Below are 22,850 nucleotides of genomic sequence, written 5' to 3'. Positions count from 1 at the left end.
ACAAAAGAAAGACTAACAGACAGCCTTTATCACTGTGATAAACAGTCTGACATGCAGTGTTTGCATTGCTTTCTGACAAAACCCTTAATCTCATTAAACAATACAACCTAGCATTTCCCTGATCTGATAAAGACTACTGCACACACACACACATACACACACACACGCACACACATAAACGCAGACAGACACACACACACACACACACACACACACACACCACACACACACACACACACACACACACACACACAACACACACACAGAGAGAGTTGTTTTTCTCTCTCTCTGTGTGTCATATTGTCTCCTGAAGAAATACACACACACACACACAGACAAGCACATCTACATGGATATACAATCTCTCCTCTGCACTCTGATCTGTACTGGATGTCTCGTACCCCATAGAGGCTACCCACACAAAGCATTTCACACAAAACACACACACACAAACACACATGCACACACGCACACTCACGCTCACACACGCACACACACACACACACACACACACATACACACTTGCTGATCACAGTGCACACAGCTGTAGGCAGTCATGTCTGTCAGGTGAAAACCACCGCAATGGTCAGAAACAGATTTCAGCAGGACTGTACTACTGTTCCGCCATTTTGTCTATGTAAACAAGATGTTATCTGTTAGGCTATCTGATAAGAGGTGACTAAAGGGCCATAAATCCTGTCACTTCCTAAACAATGACTTGCAAAATCTCAAGTCACACGTCAATAGGTAAGACAGACATTAGAACAGATATTTAAAAATGGTGAATAATGAAAATATAATTCATGCAAACAAACTAAAATCATAATAACATTCTGGCGTGCATACAACACCCATGACCTCGTACATTCCCACTGCCCAGTATTTCTCAACAGCATGCATGAGCTTTTAACCCGTAACTATTCATCCAGCCGTTGCCAATGGAAACACCAGGAGGCAACCATGTAAGGTATAAACCAGCAACGGAAGCAAAAAGACTGCAGCATAATTAACAGCTAGGTGAGAGGAACAAAACTCGAGTGCCTGGCCAACAAATAATACTCACAACATAGACACTCACACATACACACATACACACACACACACACACACACACACACACTATTGCATAAATCCACACAGTCCACGTGCATTATGACACTTTCTTGTTCTCTACCCTGCCCCATCCCTTTCTCTCTTCTTCTATCACTCTCTTTCCTTTTCTCTCTCTCTTATTTTCACACAGTCACATGTCCCTTGTTAGTGTCAAGCCCCACCCTTCTCCCTTTGACTGACAGCTAATCCACAGTACTGCTTAATCTCCCCTCTAGCTGCCCCTGATGCTGTAACCCCGGGTGACCATCTAACACACTCACCAAACACATACACACACACACACACACACACACACACACACACACACACACACACACACAAAACACGCACACTAGGCCTTACAATCTTTCTTAAGAAGCACACTCATTCATGTCCAAGCTGTTGCTGGGTTTTATCTGTGATGTAACGTCATGGTGGGGAAAAACGGGAAGTGGCACTAAAAATGGCCCTCAGTGGACTTTATGGCCAGAGTCTCTTCCTTTCTCCCGCACACAATAAACACACATGTGTGTGAAAGCAAACGCGCTGTGTCATCAGACCGAGTGGCATCTCTCAGGCGCCGATAAAACCGCTGAGTGGTGTGGCGGTGGCATGCAGCAGTGCGTTACAGGCCGCCTGCACGTATACAACATGCAACATAAAGCCTCGCTCACAGCTGTCCTGCACATAAACACTAACAGGCTGAGAAAAAAAAACATAAGCATAAATGCACGCTACATACCAACTAACACACACGCACACACACACACACACACACACACACACACACACACACACACACACACACACAAATGCAGATGAAGTTGTTCTGCATGCTCTGTTAATACCACTGTGACAGCTGACACGTAGCCAGCCATGGACAGATGACGCAGGTCTGTGTGTTTGTGTTTCTAATACAGAGATCAGACAGAAAAGCAGGAGGGGCAGAGAGAGAGAGTGTGTGTGTGAGAGAGAGAGAAACAGAGAAACAGAGAGAAAGAGGAAGAAACACAGAAAGACAGAAAGATAGAGAGATTCTGTAGAAGGATCAGGGGCAATGGGATTTTGAGAAACTATCCGCTAACTGGAATCAGACAAAACAACAGGCTCTGTAACACTGCAGCATGTGTGGCTATTGTCGCATGAGTTTCAACATTTGCTTCTTTCCCATACAACTGCTACAGCACCATCAAACTGACTTAAAAATGCAAACCACAAAATCTACATTTAGCACCACACTTAATTGCTGTAGATACGTGTCTGCAAACAATCCAGAAAGAAAGCTCGAGGTTCAAATAATTTTTGTGCTATGAATGTACAAATTACATATTTCAAAGGATGCACATGTATTTCATCCAGGGCACAGTGATAAGCACAACAGGTGGTCTTATAAAAGCAAGACTTTGGTAAACGCTGATATGCACTCTCTGAAAGCATACACATACTCGCATATACGTGAGCATATGGTGCGTAGAGCCATGCGTGACGTGTGAAAAATCTTTTTCAAGCACATCCACATGCAACACAAATGTGTGTGTGTGTGTGTGTGTGTGTGTGTGTGTGTGTGTGTGTGTGTGTGTGTGTGTGTGTGTGTGTGTGTCTGTGTGTCTGTGTACTGTACTGTACTGAAACAGAACTTATTCCATTCTAGTTGACCTCTGCCCATATTATATCAATCACACTGATCTCAAAATAGAACATATTTTACTTATGTGCCAAATGTGGTTGATACAGGCGGCTTTACAAGACTTTCTACATATCTAGCCTTCCATTAAACATATATCTGCGGGCAATTTGGTTTTGTGATGAAACCAGTTAGCTAGATTTAGTTTGTTGATGTCTCTAAACAGTCAGTGTGAGTCTGATTTAGCTAAAAATGTATTTTATCCTCATCCATTTAGAAGTGTACCTTGACCAAATTTCAAGCTTGCCACTGAACACATGCACCATAATTGTCTACCCTGGCATTGTTCCCACTCTGTGACTAAACCACAAGTAGACTGACATCCAGCAAACCACCATGCAGACAAGATTCGTGAGCCAGTGTGTCAACAAACGAAATATAATACTCCACAATGAGGGCAATCCTAGGCTGCACACACGGACAGGCCAATCAGAACCAGCACGAGCATGGCTGAGCCAATAAGGGGACAGAGAAACTCATCAGCAAACAGTACCTGGGGTAGTACCTGGTGAGTCTTTGCCAACGTGATCCACCTTTCAACCACACTAATACCACAACCATGCAGAGATAGTCAAACACACACACACACACACACACACACACACACACACACACACACACACACACACACACACACACACACACACACACACACACACACACACACACACACACACACACACACATGGACAAACGGGGCTACCTCTGTAAGATCAATCAAGGGACTGCTACTGTTGACAGACATCATGAGGGGTCCACTGAAAGACAACCATTAAAAAGAAAACTGGGTGACAACCGAGTACTCACCAGGTCATGATTGGTTGAGTTGGAGTCGTCTTCGGGAAAGGGAACGTAAACAGCTAAGGCCACACAGTTGGCAAAAATAGAGAGTAATATAAAGATATCAAAAGGTCTGTGGTCATGGTGTTAAGGAAAAGATGAAACAGGACATGGAATAGCACAGCCCTCAGCAACAGTACTTATCTGCATTAAAAAAGAAAGCAATTTGAGTGCTGGTTTTGACTTGCCTTTGAATATTCATCTGTCTAATAAAAGTAGTTGCATTTTAGTCAGAACATGAGGCTGGTATAAAAAGACATCAGTCATAATTCATCTTCCTCCTCCTTCCTTTATTGTTGCAGCTGCAGCACTCTAACTTTGTGAATAGGGGATATGAGCACATCATATAATAATGTTTAAAAGCAGTTAGCTGCATTATCTTTAATCTCTGCAAAACTATAATGACTTCAACAACCAACAGATGTTGCTTTGTTATTCCACAACAGATTCAACCAAAGCACCATACCCACACACAGTGGGTAGTGAAATACCAGTAAAGGCTAATCATGGCTGCAGCGGCCATACCATAAGCATACCATACCATATTGCCCAAGGGGACCCGGGTTTGAGTCTGACCCGGGTCATTTCCCAGTACCACTCCATCTTTCTCTCCAACTTACTTCCGGTCACTATCTCACCCCCTTCCGGTCACTCACCCCCCCACACACACATTTAAAAAAAGAAGGTAAATGGAGTGCAATAGGAAGAGGGACTTGGAGCTGGGGCTGGACCGGTTCTACATGAAGGATACTTCCACTCCACCAGGCTAATGCAGGCCCTGCGTATTGGGTTGTTAAGAGTGAGGCAGAAGAGGGCCCGCGGGGGGCGGTTGTTGGTGGTGCTGCCTTTGCTCTTGCTCTTGGCGTACTGCTGCCGCTTGCGCTGGGACAGGGACCCCACGGGTGCCGACCCCGCCGTGGAGTGGCTTCTCATGGTCGGTGGGGCGCCTCCCTGGGCACTGCGGGCCGCATCGATCGCAGCCTCCCAGGACAGGCTTCCAGAAGGGACCAGGGGCGGAGGTTCGGGGGTGAGGGAGGGGCTGGTGTGCCAAAGGGGTGGGTCGTCACCAGTGGGAGGGGCCCCGGTGCTGCTGGCATAATTTGCCCCTGAGGGAGGAAAGAGAGAGAGAAAGAGAGAGAGAGAGGAAGAGAGAGAGAGAGACCAAAATCAATGAGCTGCCATGCAAAACCGAAGCACTATCTGAGAATTACTGGGTCATCGTTCCATGGCTGCAACCCATTGGCTGCTGCTATGCTTTTTCACACAGCCTAGTTAATGTTTAGCCACAGACCTTCACATGGATGCCAGGCTAATACTTTTAACAGTAATGTAATTCATACCATCACTAAGAAAAGAGAAATACAGCCAAAGAAAAATTAGGTGGATGGGACAATATATTGGAAAAATACACACTTTCCAAAAACACTACACAACATTCACATCACAGTTGTTATATTAACACATCACAGTTGTTATATTAACTGTATTACAAGTTTATGTTTTACAGTCAGTAAATATTAAAAACAGTTTAAAACACATTTAAAACAGTGCTGAGGTTGCCAGACGCCCTAAAGATGTCCTGTCCTCTTCAGAAACTTTTGGTAATCATTAGGTAGAATATCCAAAGCACCACAAACCATATTAAAGCTCAATCTAATATTTCTTCTTCCTAATCTATTCCGATTGTCCTATGACCTCTGTGCATTGGCCTACATTTGCATGACCACACTTGTGACAAGTAGTCAAGAAAATAAAAAGATTTACATGCATAATAACAGGTAATACAGCTGTTAAGTAGGCTATGCTTAAATACACTAGCCCAAAGGAACTGCTACTAAAGGGTCTGCTTATTCACACATAGATAAAATATATTGTACCTTTTAACATTTTAATCTACCCCAAGAGTATAGTTTTACGGAAATGTAGCTAATAATAACATATAAGGTTGTTTCCAAAACACTGAGAAAGTCTCGGTTCGTTAAAAAAAATGCAAGCAGGTAATGGGAACATGACCAATAAATGGTAGGCTATCATGATTATCAATCGAGCATAGGCTACATAAAATCTCATCATGCGCGCGTTTATGTTATCTCGTTTTAAAACTACAATGATTTTGTTTTACCTGACCTTCCTGCAAACTCGGCGAACAGAAATATTTGTGAAAATAACCATACCTTGGCTGAGAGCAATAATCTCTGTGGCTATTTCAATTTAATTGAAAGTTTACAAATACTTCCATCCAAGCGCCCATAGCATGCCACTGAACAACAGATGGACGGGTTAGTATAGGGCGAACGTGGCACACGCACAAATGAAACCATTCCGTGCTCAAGGCGATTGCGCTGCAAGAGCGCAAGCATCCCCATCTCGCGCTGGCATCAATGACAGTTGAGCACAGGGTAGGCTACACGTTTACCTTCTGACTGGTCTTCTGCGTCTTGCATTCCCTCTTCCACATCGAAAATGTGCGTCTAAAGAAGTATCCGCAACTGTGTCAGAGGACATACACATCGACGTCCATTAAATTTTATTCATCCACATATAAAGTGCTTTCTGTAGTTATCCCTGAGAGTTGCGCGAACATGTTGCAACATCCGGGTGTTGGCTTCACATGATTGATAGCTCGCTCATGGTATCCACTCTCGACTGATGGCCAGTTATTTGATTATGAAGTCTTGGTTAGGTGTGTGGAAATCCAACTGTTGACAGCATCATCCATTCTCTCCTCCCTCTCATCGCTGTGTGTGAGCGTAGCCTGTGATGTTACAGTGGGATGCGGCGAGGGGAGGCTGAGGCTGTGCTGGAAATCCCGAGGGGGGATGTTAATCCCGTTTTAGTGGAGACAAACTACAGCATCTGAGGGATTGTGCGTCCTGTTGCGCTCTCAGATGGACACAATTTTCCACATTTATACACCAAAAAATGCAGCTTTCTCGAGTCAGAAAACCACAGGGAAGAATTTTTCTAAAACCTCTGCTGTCGTTTTGATCAAAAAAATAATTAAAAGATTAGGCCTACGTGCATTAATTAGTTAAAATATGAATGATATTTATTTGACCTTCCTTGAGACTAACTTGAAATAGCTTAAACGCATAAAATGGAAGTAGCCTAGTATGCGTTTAAACTACCAAGAGATTGAAAAACATTGTTGAATGTACTTGCGTTAAAAGTTCTGATTAGAATTAAAATACTAATGTAAACAATAGGCCTACATTAAGTTATAAGGTAATGAGACTTTAGTTTAAATGTAACCCTAGGTTATTCACTGCTTGGCTGTGCTTATGATCACATAAATATAGTTTTGCTTTCAATGTAACAACAATCTAAATTCATTGAAATGTGTGCTGCTAGCCTATGTTGAGGCAAGAATTTGAAGGGAAAATGGACAGGATATGTAGCCCACGTGTGTGTGTGCCAGTACATTTTAAAACTGGAAAGTTGTTGTTTAAATGCAAGAGATTAAAATATGAGAAACGCCAGACAAGCCTAAGGCTCAGATGGATAGGCAACAACCAAAACAAAGGCATACAGCCACATTTCTTAATAACTTAAAGAAGCGTACCCTAATAATGGAACCTAGCCAAGTTATTTTCGTTTGACCAGTGAACACGGTGACCAGTGAGCAAAGTGACCAGTGAGCAAGGTAATAAATTCACCCAAGACAACACTTATTTCATAGCCTACAATTCAGCCTACTTCACACAGTTGATTGTTGTTCTGACAGTAGCCTACTGCTTGGACAGATTTACTTTAGAAGCTTAGATGTTTAGTATATGTTTACAAACAGCACGAACAATAGAGATTCAAAGACCTTTGAAATGTTCTCTGAGTGGATGGATAAGATAGACCTATGTGTATATCGCCATTTGACTGTGAAAGCTATGAGACCAGTCTTCCTGAGGTCTACAGAAACAAGGCAACCTTACCTCGGCGGGGTCTGCGTATCCCGCGTATGAACGCCATTCATCTCCCTCCACTAAATGACCAGAGGACGACATTAGATTGCCACATTTCTCAGCAACATAAAAAATGTACAGGAGTGTACCGCAGTATGTGAAGTTAGCCTCAGAACAGCGGATTAACCTGTCTGTAGCAGATAACTGTCTGTTTCACAGTGATAATCCTCCCATAATAATCCCCCTAATGTTCTTGAGTCAACCTAAGGGTGTTTCAGCCCTACCTCAGCCAATAACTGAAGAGGAGTGCATTTTAAATTATTGGACCCGTTTTGAAAAATGTGCCTTGTAAACCAGTTGGAAATAATTATTTAGGTCAAAATTAATTTCCATTGTCCATAGGCCTACCACAGACTATAGCAGGCTACAAAAGGCCAAATTAATTAAACTAAAGAAAAAATTAGACTATATAAAATTGTATTTTATAAGTAAATTAATAGCATACCACATCAATAACTTTGCTAAGGAATGAAGTTGGGCTTTATGATCAAGAAAAGGCTAGGCCTATAGCCTACGCTGAGCTCTATCCATGCACATTTTGTAGGCCTACTGCCCCCTTGCGTTGGACGTGAACTGTTTAACTTGTCCTTTACAAATCTATTTTAGTAGCAAATGATTAGGCTTCGATAGCGTTTCAACTGGATGCCTTTACACTCAGTAATGAAAAAATAACGGTCCTTTATACGTATCCGTGCTAATTGCAATGAACTGGTTCAGCACTGTGCGGGGGGAACTATTCGAAAGTGGAACTATCGAATACATTCTGGTTTACCCGTACCGGGGAAGAAAGAATGACGAGATGTGTTTCTCGAATTTCCTCCGTGTTGTCGTCGCATGTGTTTAGCAGCGTACAAGATGGAGTCCGTAAACAAAGCTGGACATCTTATGAGTCTTGCAGCTTTACAACAATATGATCCATATATAAACAAACTTCTCGACTTAACTGGGCAGGTAGCACTGTACACATTCAACTCTAAAGCAAACGAATGGGTAAGATTTTCATAAATTCCGGAAGCTGTAACGGTATTCATCCCAGACTAATGCCGAAGAGTGTTGGCTATTGCTAGCTATTTAACGTTAGCAATTATAGATAATCAGAAAACAAGCTAAGTTTTACAAGTGTTATGGTGCCAATGTTGTGTTTTTAAAAGTGATTTTGATACGTTGGAGAACATGTTAATAACCCCAAGTAACATTAACGGTTAGACTTCACGTTAGCCAGCTTGTTATTGTTTAATAGTAACGAGACGTAAATCAAGGCATGAGTTCCTGATAGGGTAAAAATATATTGAAAATATAACTTAGTTGTATCAAGTCAAACTGAAAACTTGCAAGTCGACGTGTCACACGAAACAATCACCATGAACCTAATGTTATTGTAGAGAGCGTAAATTGCAATTAACAAGCTGCATCACTGTTTCCCCTTAGGAAAAAACCGACATTGAAGGCACCTTGTTCGTCTATTCCAGGTAAAGTAACGTTACAATAATCCATTCCAATATGGGTTGCTTTTATGCCATTATGTTGCTGTTCATGATATACGTGTTGCCAGTACTACTTTACTCTTCTGAACATGTATCCTATCTCTTTGTTCCCAGATCAGCATCTCCTCATCATGGGTTCACTATCATGAATCGTTTGAGCACAGAGAACCTGGTGGAACCCATAAATAAAGACTTGGAATTCCAGTTACAGGACCCTTTCCTCCTCTACAGAAATGCCAATTGTAAGTCAGTCACTACAAAGTCTGAATATACATGTATATCATGTATGTCATACTACAGGTTATTTAGACATGATGTCGTTTATGAAAATGAATACCATCATGAAAATATTCAGTTGGGTTTGTGGAGAATATTGACAAACTGTGATTTAAAATTATGTACTTGGCCCAGCAGAGGGAGACAATGGTTCACATGCATAATACCTGTTTTTATCAAATACCGTTTTAGAACCTAATTTTACCACTTTAGTTAATGTAGATTTTGTGTTTTTGGTCTGTTTAAATTCCCTCACTCTCCATCTCAAGCTGGTGTGTAGTGATTGATCTGGCGTATAATACACATTGGTAGCGGTTAGTGAGTTTCCCCCTTCACTGTAAAGTGCTTTAGATGCCTTGAGAAAGCAAGTTGTTGTTTACTGTGCATGGCCAGCATTGAGGAGAACAAGAACTTAGTGTGAAGGCTCCATTTCTGGGGTCTGATCTGTAGTGTTTTTTTCAGATGTGTCTTTCTGTATCAATGCACCGTCCATCACCTGAGCGTCCGTATATGTGAACACTCACAGAGCTATAAAACCCCCTTTTCCTGATAATAACATAAACATAATCTGAGTGACTCAAGGAATGAAGTCGCTCTTCGGCTCATTAAAGGAGCCATTCCCCCATATGCAGGCCATGCATGGTTCTGCACTCTAACTCACCCTAGTTCTCTTGGATAGTTGACGTTTATTGGAATGTGTAATGAATGGTTATGTTCTTGCTCCAGCATTTTTCATTCTTTGTCTTGTACAGATCTGAAATACTTTACCTCATACATGAATAACAGTGAATGGCTAAAAATAGAAAACATAATAAGCATTCTTTAAACTGGTGTAACTCTGGCTTGGACCGATGAGGAGCACACATGTCCTTGCAGCATAATTTGAATAAAAACCAAGTGCTCAGAAACTTAAAGCAACACAGGGCTGTAATAATGAAAGGAAAATTCTGTTGGGTGAGTTTGGAAAGTAATTTAGTCCATCTGTCTTTTGCCATTGCCTTCTGACTTATTTGATTACCTTGTTTTAAGGTCCGCAATGAACCAGAACAGTCAGTTTTAAGTTCCTTAATGTCAACTACGAGCCTAGAGTGTCCTGAAATACAACACATGTTAGCATGCATGAAAGAAGACTTGCCTCTGTGTGCACTTCGGAAGTAGCGTCTTATGGTCCTCCGGAACATGACTTTTCCTCTGTGACGAAGTTTGCTGAAGTTGTGAGAATGGCGAGACATTTTCAGCAGGAACATGTCTGTTGCAAGCTTCAGTCCTCTCAGCGGTATGACAGGGGGACCACTTGCCTCCTCATCCGTTTTAGGAGGGCGCCATGTTGGGCATCATGCTGTTTTTTCCCCCAGCTCAGGGTAGTCTGAGAGGTTCCGTTATATTGTCACCATCCTATCAGCGAACTGGTTTACCCAATGTCCAGTTATGAGACAAATATTTCGGTTGACTCCTGGAAACAACTGTGCTTTCCAATCAGCATGGGTTCGATTTCAGTCAGACTCTTTGCTGGAAGAATAAAGAATGTCCCCTGAGTGTGAAGCTGCAGTAGCCTCCTCCCACCTCGAGTTTGACCACAGAAATCGAGAGAAGTTGGAATAGGCAGACAGCCTTGAGGTTGTGATGAAGGTTTTATTTAGATTTGCCTGTGCCAAGAAGGCCTGCATTAGAGACTTAGACATCCAATTGACATTCAGGAATGTGCTCTTGAGAAGTTAAGAGTGTGACTGTGGGTGAGAATAAATGCAGACTGGTTAGTCTTATAAGTATATTGTAAGTATGTGAGCAGGGTCATAAATGTTCTATGTGCTTTACATTACAATGAAGTGTTACATAGTAAAGTCTAATTTTCTCCCCCTCTCTCCTGTCTTTTCTCCTCTTCCTCCCTTCCCTTTTGCTCTCTTTTCCTCCTCCTTTCTGGACAGTGGGAATATACAGTATCTGGTTCTATGATAAGACTGACTGCCAGCGCATAGCCCAGCTGATGGTGAGGTAAGGGCTAATCCCCCTGGTCTGTGGCCTTTGGTGGTAACAACATTTTCCTCGTCATTTTAATAGCAGAGAGACCTTGCGATGTGAGAAGCAGCAGCACAGGTGTAATAAATGCTGAGGATCTTTAGTGGCCACTAGACTGCCCTCGTGGTGTCATGGTGTAGCAGAGCAGCCTGTTGGTCATTTGAAAAATAGGCAGTGTAGCCAGGCAACCTGACCATTATACTGACATGAGGCAATTGATAACTAAGCAGAAGACAGTAGCTCTGGGCATTTTATCTAAAATGTCCAACTCTGTTGGTCAGAGTTATATGGTTTGACAAACTCACTTGTAGGACAAACCTGTTTCCCCACACATTTGCGCCCAGAAGTACCACTTAGTCCAATTTACAAGGAAGATATTACCACACTTTGATCTGGAATGGCCTCTTAACTGTATGACTGTTTTGGAAATAGTTAAGGACAGACTCTTAACTTATCTCAGTAGATTTTCAGTCTGTTGTTTAGTTGTTAAAGTGAGCTACTATTCCAACCCTATGTGAAGTAGCCTAAAGTAACCACTTTCACTAACATTCCATTTAAGAGAAATGCCTGGTATGACCGTAAGCTGTCTTTAGTGGCCAGATGGCCCAAATATTTACTTCTCAAACATTCTCATTGACTTTGGCTCCTGGCAGGACTATAGACTGAACAATGCTGCCCTCTGGTGTTTAGAGTCTTTATTTTAGTCATGGAAGATCAAAAGGCTAAAGTTTTTACACAGTTTTTTCTGTCTGTGTTACTGAAGCTGCCATGTTTATGTGTGTTTGTGCAAATCTGATGTTTAAGGATAGTGAAGGAGGAAGCTTTGCGGGCGCAGCAGTCCTCTCCTGATCAAGCAGTTGCTGGGCGCACCAATGGGTGTGTGGAAACACGTCCCATTGACATCCTGGAGCTCCTCAGCAAAGCCAAAGAGGAGTACCACAGGGTAAGACCAGCACTCGGTCAGGGCCGCAGACGCAAAGAAACAGCACTCCAACAGCCATGTAAGGTTGATTATATCCAGTGTGTAGTTGGGTCATTGTACTAAGGCTTATGAGAAGATGAATTGCAAGAATGTGCCTTTGATGCTGACGTTGTTTTCAGTATGAAGAAGAAGAAGTTATGTGTTGTTTGGAAGGAGTTATGATTTGTTGTTTGGAAGGAGTTATGATTTATTTATGCAACTAGGAACAGCACCTACTAATCCAGCCGAATGGAGTAGCCAAGTTTACATATCAGTGTATGTGCTAACCACATAAATGTTGGTAGGCTCAGTAACAGAATTTAGTTATGGCTGGCAGAATATGTTGGTTTATGTTTCTTACATTTTCAAGTGGGATATACTTGTTAATGTAGGCTGTCATATTTCAGTTGAGAAGACGTTCTATGGAAGAAGTGGTCAGATATTGGAAGATATTCCCATTATATACCCATATCACTGTGTCTACTATCAACACGAACTGAGCACGAATCCATAACGAAAGTAGAGCCATTGGAGAAGTAGAGGTGTGAATGAGTTTGCCTTTAACAGCCTAAGCCTGTGCCTGTGATTGTTTGCCTAAGTGTGATTGAAGCCTTGTGCTCTAATCCAGATAATGCACAGCCTTTGGGCAACAGCTATAGGCTGCATAGGTAAATAGTGACTGGTGACTAGCAATTAGCTGTACCAAGCACACGCTTATGGACTTTTAGACCACCAATTCTTTACCATTATGCCCTGGCATAAGCTTTTGTGCCTCTGATTATCCCATGCACAGAGTCTTACGATTCAGACATTTTAGGCATACAGTGATGGCCAAAAGTATTGGCACCCATGCTAAAGTTGAAAGCTGAAAAGAGGAATATAAAATCATCTTTTGGAAATTGATCTTAATGCCTTAAGTGAAAAATGAGGAAATATCTAACCTTTAAGGACACCAATTTTCTTAGTGAATGAATAATGTATCATAAATAAATAAATGTTCTTCCTTAAAATACAGGCGTCATAAGTATTCCCACCCCTATGTTAAATTCCCATAGAGACAGGCAGATTTTTATTTGCTCAATGAGCATCAAACCAGCTAATAGGCTAACTGAAATAACACCCATGCCAATCTCTAGGTATGGTGAAGGGTATGTGATGATGTGGGGCTATTTTAATTCCAAAGGCCAAGGTAACTTTATCAGGATGCACAGTATTCTGGATCCATGAAATAACTGGCCTTTAAAAAATAAAAAAATCTGCCTGTCTCTATGGGAATTTAACATAGGGTGGGAATACTTATGACCCCTGTATTTTAAGGAAGAACATTTATTTATTTATGATGCATTATTCATTCACTAAGTAAATTGGTGTCCTTAAAGGTTAGATATTTCCTCATTTTTCACTTAAGGCATTAAGATCAATTTCCAAAAGATGATTTTATATTCCTCTTTTCAGTCAACTTTAGCATGGGTGCCAATACTTTTGGCCATCACTGTATAGCACCAGTCTCATATGCAGGAGGGATTACTGTGTGTTTTAATCTGGGATTACTCCAGTCAGGAACACCACCACCACAGGGAGAGCATGTCCCTTATCTCAGCTCTATGCATGTCCTGTATGGCCCTGCCTCTCTCTGAAAGGTGATTTGAATGATCAGTACAAATCTCTCAACACTCCGTAAAGGCAGTCTGCCAACTGATTGTTCTAAAGAGGACTTTAATTAATTGTGTGGTTGTTTCATTGCTTACTTTAACTATCATATTATCTTTCATATTATACATATCAGTATATAATAGCCCTATATAATTTGTATATATGAGCGTTTTTGTGTCTTGAATAGCGCTATACAAATTAAATGTATTATTATTAATTATTATGATTATTATTATTATTATTATTGTTAAGTACGTATGTGTGTTTGTTTCCTTCAGAGCCAGTCAGGTGACTCGGAGCCCTGTGGGGTTACAGATGCAGGGCAGAAGCAGGATGCAGCAAAGAACCCTGCAGAGTCCACAGAGCGCAGGGCCAACTCGGCACCACAGGACAAGGTACCAGTGGAACAGGAACTACTTATAACTCATCTGCAGTATGCATCTTCTTGAGTTCTCAAGCCCCACTTCTAGGCCTTTTTGGGGAATCATTTATGTTGCAAGATTTCAGAGTAAATCACCACTTTGCACCCAAGTTATCCAAGGGAGGCTAAAAAGTAACTTGACCATTCTGGAAAAAGCTGTCAAGGCAGGCCTTATTCCAGCTGTTTTTTATTTTTATTTTTATAAGACTGCCTTCAAATTGTCTCAAGTATGAGCCCTATGAAAATATCTACATCCCCTAGAGGGCACAGTGGTGTATCAGCTGCCATTTAGAAAGACGTTGTAGACGTTGAGAGTCGTTGTAGTTTCTATGATGGTAATAGCACAGTTGTGTATGCATTGTTTTTGAGCTTACCTGTTTGCTCAAAATGTTTGTTACCTGTCCCCAGACCCCACACACAGTTGTGAAGCAGATAACGGTAGAGGAGTTGTTTGGCAGCTCCCTACCCAAAGACCCAGCACCCACCTGTCCTCCGGGCCCCAGCGCTGTTGACGCCTCCCAGCCGTCCGAGGGCTTCGTGCCTGGACGCACCTATGGCGCGCCGGCCCCTCCCCTGGAGCCTCTGCTCACCCCCCGTCTTGCTGCGCCTGACCCCGGGGGGAGTGACCGGCCGCTTTTCCCCGGCCTTGTCCCCCTCCTCCAGCCCGCCAGCCCTCGGGAGCCCCAACAGACGTCCGTATCCCCTCGGCTGGTGCCGCCACCGGGGCCTGAGCCGCTGGTTAACCTGGGTCCTCCGCCACCTGTCTCGCACGGCCCACCTGGACCCCCGGCCCCGCCACCGGCCTACATGACCCCCACCAAACCCGACGGCCACCAGCTCTCCATGCCCCCCCTCGCCCCCAGCTTTCTCACCAACTCACTGGTCACTCCTCAGAGCTTCAGAGAGGCCGTCCCCAAGCCAACAGCCTTTGGCGGCGTGCCTACCGTACCTGTTCAGGTGAGTGTGGCCTTACTTGAATTTCCCCTTGGGGATCAATAAAGTATCTATCTATCTTACCCAGATTCATTCTAGACATTGACTACGTTGGGGCTGCACGATTTGGGGAAAATATCTAATTGCGATTTTTCTGACAGATATTGCTATTGCGATTTGCTATATGATTTCTGAATGTAAATTAATTGATTCAGTTTAATAATCCAAATGTCTCTTTAGTTTGTGCCACCCCTGATTGGTGAGCACACCTGGTCCACAAGAAGCATAGCACCCCCGACCGACTATGAAGCTCACCAATCAGAATTTCTGTGCCCCTCACACACGCACACCCACCAACCATAAGTGGCATAGTCAAGGAGGATGAAATAAATATAAAAGTCTGAAATGTGACAAAATTAACTGTGTATGATTATTGGTAGCTTTTGCTACAGATGATTGCGTTGGTTCATACTGGGATAATTGTGCAGCCATAGACTACGTTTCCATGCACACAATATTCCGATTAAGGACCATATTCTGGTCATGGCAATATTCAGAATAAGATGTTACAATGTGTAGCAGAAATGGAATATTCCTGTTTACTTTAAAGCAGTGGTGTGCTGTAGAAGTAGTATCTGATGATGTCTCAACGGTCTCTGTCCCTGACTGTCAAAATAGGTGAATTTGGCCAGATTAAAGGCGCTATTAACCTAGTGGCCAGAACGAGGCTACAGGGTACACTTGCCATCACACTTCAATCCAGCAGATGGTGGTAATGCACTCCAGTTGCAAACTGCCAAAAAACTCACTGAAGGTTACTCTGACAGCAGTAGGGGTTAGGTCATTGAGAGACCTCAGACCCATTAGACCAACCTCAGACGAGTCCAGGAAGTGACGTCTATTCCGGAAATAAGTACATAATTTACTTTACTCTTTATGGAGAATACAGTGCGAAAAAACGTGTTTTCTTTTACAGTTCATGGAAAAAATAGTTACATTAGGTAGAAGCTTTTTATTATTATTCGTAATTCACATGTATTTATTAAATAATCGATCGCGACTGACTGTCCATGTGATCTGCCAGAGTCAGCTGGGAGGAGCTCGTGACTCACGCATAGGGACTCACGGCAGATATGTTGGTTTATGGCTATCGTTTAGATGTCCTTCCTATTCATTAACATGAACATGATGACTGACTAAATAAATGACTATGATGTTTAATAAACCATTGTAGGCATACACGTTATCATTATATCACATCAATTAAGTGTTTTCTGTAGACTAGGCTACTGTGTGACATGCTTTACACTAGGCTACAGCATAAAAATCAACAATAGGCTATCAACACGTTTGCAGTATCACTGTTGCAGAAATCACATACAAGAAGGCATCCTCTTGATTGTTTTTACATTTTTGCATATTCCAACATAAGGAAGCAGCATGAGGAAACTTGTTGTTTTTCTGCCTTATTTTCTAACTACTTTTACGAGTCTGCAGTATCACTGAGTACAGCTGTACAGCTATTACAAGAGGGTCTGGCGTCCCTTTGTTATGATGCACTTCCTGCGACGCGGTCATTCGTCTCTAAATGACTTAACTCCCTCTCTCTGACAGGTCAGTGAACCCTTCTTTTTCTGTGAGCTTTTTTTTTTTTTTGGCAGTTTGCAAACACAGTGCATTACCACCATCTGCTGGACTGAAGTGTGATGGCAAGTGTACCCTGTAGCCTTGTTATGGCCGCCGGGTCACCATTTGCATTTTAGCCATATGGTCCCACCCTCCTTAGTTACTGCTGCTATGCCTGGCAAACTTTCGCACCCTGCACGTCTATTATATAGGGGGAGAACCGGGACTTGAACCGGTAAATGTCATTTACAAAGACATCGTACCACACTGAAAGCTAATATTTTGTCACTAGCAGCAACCTACGTCTGTCCTCTGTCAAGTACAGTTGCATTTTCAGCTCTGAACAAAACCGTTCATGAGTTATTTAAGCAGAAGTTGAATGTGCTTTTTGTTTCATTCATCCCTCCTGGTCAGGACAAATGAAGCAGGCATGAGGGAAGAAAGAAACATACAGTTTACACTATGTACCTCCCACAACTTCAGTATTTGACAACATATCATGAATGGTACTTCAATTATTTTAAATGGTGCACCAGATGCCTAGTTGGTCTTCGGTCATTCTGAATCCTGCCACCAAATTTTTGTTTTTCTCCACAGTCAAACAAAGAAGTAGACGTGTTTGCACAATCTCAGAGTTTGGTGAAAAACATTCCCGTAAGTATTTTAGTTCTGTACCGTCATATTGAATGTTCGGCTCTTTGGTGTGACTCTTCCTCCTTCTTAACCCAAAGTGACCCAATCTTGACTCAGGAGGTCTGTAGTCGCATCTGTAGTCCAGTGTAATCACTGGAATGCTATCACTGCTGTATAAATAAAACTATCAACCATGTCCGTTGTTATAAACACCATTTCTTAAGCAAACATATTATTTCTAAGTATTATTGTTTATCAGATTTAGACTTTATTGTCCCCATAGGGAAACTGTTTGGGTCATTGCCGGTCATTGCCCTGACATGTATCATATCACAATATTAGCGTTATACATTCCCACGAGGAAATAGGCAAAATAAAAAGAGAGACTTCGACAACAACATTCCTATCCCAAAAACATAGCATCAATCCACAGTACGATGATGAATGACAGGTCTTTACTGATAAATCATTTTATGAGTACATGACAATAAACTTGAATTTGAAGTTGAAAGCTATTTGATTTGATTTACAATGAAATGTTACATTTTGTTTAAATATTGATAATGAATGGCTTTGGTTGTTGTTGGTGGCGTTATTACATCCCTTACAATGCACAATTATTCCCTCGCGATTGAGAGCTCCTGTAAGTGATTGTGCATGGGCATTTCAAAACATTGTGACGTGAAATGCTACAAACAGCTGTTTATGATTGTTTGTGGATAGGTCTTAGTGAGTTAAGAGTCCTCTCGACTACTTCTAAGCTGTTCCAGACTTACAGTGATGGCCAAAAGTATTGGCACCCATGCTAAAGTTGACTGAAAAGAGGAATATAAAATCATCTTTTGGAAATTGATCTTAATGCCTTAAGTGAAAAATGAGGAAATGTCTAACCTTTAAGGACACCAATTTTCTTAGTGAATGAATAATGTATCATAAATAAATAAATGTTCTTCCTTAAAATACAGGGGTCATAAGTATTCATTGGCATGGGTGTTATTTCAGTTACCTATTAGCTGGTTTGATTTGCATTGAGCTCAATGAGCATCAAACCAGCTAATAGGCTAACTGAAATAACACCCATGCCAATCTCTAGGTATGGTGAAGGGTATGTGATGATGTGGGGCTATTTTAATTCCAAAGGCCAAGGTAACTTTATCAAGATGCACAGTATTCTGGATCCATGAAATAACTGGCCTTTAAAAATAAAAATCTGCCTGTCTCTATGGGAATTTAACATAGGGGTGGGAATACTTATGACCCCTGTATTTTAAGGAAGAACATTTATTTATTTATGATACATTATTCATTCACTAAGAAAATTGGTGTCCTTAAAGGTTAGATATTTCCTCATTTTTCACTTAAGGCATTAAGATCAATTTCCAAAAGATGATTTTATATTCCTCTTTTCAGTCAACTTTAGCATGGTGCCAATACTTTTGGCCATCACTGTACAGTAGGTGCTACTTTTAGGGCTAAAATGCTTTGTGAATTACTTAGTCAAAATAATTAGGAGTCCTAAAGTTACGAGTGACACACCCATTATTTTTAGGAGTTTCTTCTAAATTTGCCAGTTAGGAGCTAATTTTAGCCTTAAGATTCTTTGTGAATACGGCCCCAGGGGTTTATTTAAGGAACTAATCCCATATGTGTTGTCTCCCCCAGCTGCTCTCAATGAAGGCAGGCCTGGTAGTCCCAGGAGCTGAGCCCTCCTTCCTCCTCTCACCAAGTGCATTCCAGCATTCCGTATCCAAGACTACAGAGACGCCCAGAGCCCAGGCCCAGCCGCCATCCCCCCCGGCCAGTCGAGGAGGCGGAGATCACCAACACCAAGCATCGGCTGTGCTCAGCAAACACCAGCTCCAAGACACACTTGTCCACCTCATCAAGGTATACATTCAACCCAAACACACGCAATGGCACAATCAATTGGTGCCTTGATTGTACAGTTCATTTTGTGTGTGTTGAAACAGTCGACAGTGACGATGTTTGTGGGTGTAATGTACGTAATCCGTGGAATCAGTGTTATCAGTCAGTATAGATCCGAGCTTCATCAAAGTACAGAATCTATATAACAAAAGAACAGTAGCCAATCTATGTGTGTTATCTATGTGCAGAGTTAGCAGTGCAGGACCTGCTGACAGTAAAACCACTATGCTAATGTTTTCCCTTTGTCTGTGTCTCGGCAGAATGACCCTCGTTTTCTCAGCGCAATCCACGAGGCCTACGTCCAGGGTCTCGCCAAAGACTTCAACAACATGAAGCTCTAACCACACCAAGGCCCTGGACTGAAGCGGGCAGGCAGGGAAGGAGGGAGGAAGGGAGCAAGGGAGGGAGAGGGGACCCCTCTGTTGCTGAAGGGACAGCTGCTTCATCCAGCCCAGGCCGAGCCGAGGCCTCGTCACGCTGGTTTAGCGGGGTCAGACGAGGGAGTGCGCGTGCGTGTGGCTAGCTGGCACTGAATCTGGGTCACTGACTGGTCACTCCCAAACGCGCGCTCACACATACACACATACACACACACACACACACACACACACACACACACACACACACACACACCTCTCCGCTTCACAACATATACACTACGGGGACATAGCCCGCGTCACAAGGACCGGGACTGGGGTTGCCAGGGCAACATCAGTGATGGTCTCACCCCTGAGGGCATGCCAGTTTAGTCGCCAACTTCATCGTGAGAGCAAAGCGTTTGAATCGCAGTTTCAATGGCTGTTTCAAGTGTGTCCTGCAAAGAGCAGTTTTTGTGTTGCAATGCCACTGCATTTCTCCCCGGTTCTTTCTGTGTCTCTTTTCCCATGTTTTCTTAGTCTTTCTTATCCCCTTACTCCATTCCTATCTTTTTTCTGGCATCAGGTTCCCTCTGGCCTTCTGTATAAAGTCCCTTTTTTGCACTCTGCTGACAGCGTTTCCCCAACTGTGAGGGAACTTGTGCAATATAAAGTAAGGATTTGTGGGGTATCTGTAGTCCCTGTACAAAAGGCTAGGATGTTGTTTCTGTAGAGATATATTTTTGTTTTTGTTAAAGGTTAGGATTTAGGGCATGAGTGATTTTGGTTTTAAGTCTCCTGGCTGTAGACTTTGCAGTAATGAATACTGCATCTCACAACTAACCGCAATCTGTGCACTAGACCAGCAGAACTAAGGGAGGATTGTTTACAAATGCCTGAATTGATTTAAAAAAAAGTTTTTAATTGATTTGAAAGGGAATTTGGTTCCTTTGGTGAGTGAATGACTGGTACCATCTCCCATATGAATTCATTTTTTATGGTAACTTGGATTAAAACATTTTCTTAATATTAAATATGCCGCAAATAGGAATGCACAGCTGCAATAAGGTAGGCGTGCAAACCATGAGGTTGATCCTTTTAGGTCAGCAAATTCTACAAAGGGAAGTCATTGAAAGCACTGGCCACCACAATAATTTAGGGGAATCAGTCAAGCACTTGATATGCCAAAACGACACTGAAACTGAATGGCTATTAATTATTAATCTGCCTTATGTTCAGCTCATTGATTTTTGTGATATAAATATAATAAGTTTTGATCATCCCAATGAAAAAAGAACTTGCATCATCCTTTTGCCTTTAAGTGCCGTGTTAGTGTGCAATATAGCATTTGGCCATAGGAGATTTCATGACAAACATTCTATTCAATTCGATCCAGCAGTCAAGCTAGCAATTATTCAAAGAATGGGAGGAAAGGGAGATCTTTTTGATATTCAAAGTGGTTGTACACTTGTGTATACATGTGCGTGTGCCATATGTTAAAATTTTCTTATTATGCCCTAATGATCATTTTGAGCTTATGCTTATGATTGTTGACCAAATTGGTTTGAAAAACAGAAAGACAAAGTTGTCGAATTGATCCCTTTCTATATACTGGTCAAGCAAGGCAAGTATTTACTCCTCCCTAAAGCAATGTTTTCCCCTCTGAAAAGATCTTAAGTTGACCCAATGGCCAATGTGGCTTTTGTGTTTATTAGTGGTTTATCTCAATTGAATGTGAGCAACATTTTCTCAGATGGCTGTCTTTAAGTGCTGAGCAGCTAATGTGTTTGGTGTGCCATGTAACCGGCGGGAGCGGTAGAAGACCATTGTATTTGGTTGACATATGTATTCATTCTATACTATATGACTGCCCTGAAAAGCACAGTAGACATAGGCTACAATACATATTCAACAGTGGAATGATCTAGATGTTTCTTCCTCTTTTACAAAACTTGAATGTCATTCAAACGTAAATACTGTAAAATGGCTTTATGTGTTTACAAAAATGATTACTCCAGTGAAATGCTTTTTTGAGGGCTGTGTTATTTGGCAGATAAAAGTGTAAGACATGTAAACTTGCCAGCCGTAGTACTCCCCTTGTTTGGCAAAAGCAATTTCTTCCTCTAAAGAACTTAAGAAAACTATTCCAATTATTCCAATAAAAAGTTCTTGAAAGCATATTGTTCATTCATACCCCCACCCCCCAATGTGTTAACCTATGTAAAATTTGTGTTTTGGCGTGTCTTAAAACCACAGACTCAGTCAGTGTCTGTGAAATCTGGATCTTAATTTGTGTCGATGCTTAGAAATGAAGGCCGCCAAGGGCCAGATAGTATTGATTTGCAGATGTATATCTCTCAAAAACTTATTGAATGTGAAGTAATGGAGCACCATTCTGAAGGTAACTGATGTGGGTGATCTGATACAGTCCATGTGTGCTTTTACAGGTCAATTTGAAGAGATTACCACACCACACGTGGCCACTAGATGGCAATAACAGCTTAACACCACATTTGGACATCACTGCTTGATGCATACTGAAATTAAATGGTCTATGTGTAGTTGGAAGCCTTTTCTTTTCCTGGTTGTTGATGGTAAATAGTCTTGGTTGTTGATTGGCTGCTGTGGGAAATCTATATAATCTATATAGTACGAGGTCTTAACAACCCTCCTGTGTTAATCTGAAATTACCTTCTTTACAATTCTTTGTTCTATAAGGCTTGTAGTGTTACCACAATCCTATAGAATCTCATTTTTAATTTAACTATAGGCCTATTCCATTATGGTTATGGATACGCTTTTGTCCAAAGCCACATACAAATACAAAACATTATAATACTTAAATTTAACAGGGAACAAATTAAAATGTTAGTCAGACTATAATAAGGAGAATAGCAATAATAACAATGTCAATTCAATCAATAGCCTAATGAAATAAACAATGAAAATGAGGGAAAAAGGTACTGAATTATTTAATAATCTTCAATTGTGCC

General features: G+C 41.8%; 2 protein-coding genes across 3 annotated transcripts in view; one reads left to right on the top strand and one right to left on the bottom strand.

The window, feature by feature from the left end:
* The window catches only part of cacna1db (calcium channel, voltage-dependent, L type, alpha 1D subunit, b), a gene marked incomplete in the record, with an annotated part of 78,914 nt that extends 72,570 nt beyond the window's left edge, over window positions 1-6,344 (bottom strand). The window contains 3 exon segments of the mRNA XM_048240394.1: window positions 3,584-3,689; window positions 4,368-4,722; window positions 6,033-6,344. Coding sequence (XP_048096351.1) covers window positions 3,584-3,689; window positions 4,368-4,722; window positions 6,033-6,060 — 489 coding nt within the window.
* A 2,011-nt stretch (window positions 6,345-8,355) lies between these two features.
* Window positions 8,356-22,035, top strand: dcp1a (decapping mRNA 1A). 2 transcript variants are annotated; one of them, XM_048241925.1, is made up of 10 exons: window positions 8,356-8,562; window positions 9,001-9,041; window positions 9,176-9,298; window positions 11,258-11,324; window positions 12,153-12,291; window positions 14,241-14,357; window positions 14,792-15,340; window positions 17,540-17,596; window positions 19,238-19,462; window positions 19,762-22,035. In XM_048241925.1, the coding sequence occupies exons 3-10, from the start codon at window positions 9,202-9,204 to the stop codon at window positions 19,840-19,842; spliced, it is 1,332 nt and encodes a 443-aa protein (XP_048097882.1). In that variant the 5' UTR covers window positions 8,356-8,562; window positions 9,001-9,041; window positions 9,176-9,201; the 3' UTR covers window positions 19,843-22,035. The 2 variants fall into 2 exon arrangements, with proteins under 2 accessions (XP_048097882.1, XP_048097881.1); XM_048241924.1 differs by having other exon boundaries at window positions 9,171-9,298.
* Window positions 22,036-22,850: the final 815 nt, after the last annotated feature.

Source organism: Alosa alosa, chromosome 4 (assembly GCF_017589495.1).
Source record: "Alosa alosa isolate M-15738 ecotype Scorff River chromosome 4, AALO_Geno_1.1, whole genome shotgun sequence".
In the NCBI taxonomy this organism is placed as follows: domain Eukaryota; kingdom Metazoa; phylum Chordata; class Actinopteri; order Clupeiformes; family Clupeidae; genus Alosa; species Alosa alosa.
This window is presented reverse-complemented; position numbering and strand designations above follow the sequence as displayed.

Bases quoted from the DNA above. Each gene is read 5' to 3' on its own strand.
- dcp1a (XM_048241924.1), top strand. From the start codon at position 8,407: ATGTGTTTAGCAGCGTACAAGATGGAGTCCGTAAACAAAGCTGGACAT. The intron at 9,042-9,170 runs GTAAAGTAACGT...CTTTGTTCCCAG, and splicing joins ACCTTGTTCGTCTATTCCAG to ATCAGCATCTCCTCATCATG. The intron at 12,292-14,240 runs GTAAGACCAGCA...TGTTTCCTTCAG, and splicing joins CCAAAGAGGAGTACCACAGG to AGCCAGTCAGGTGACTCGGA.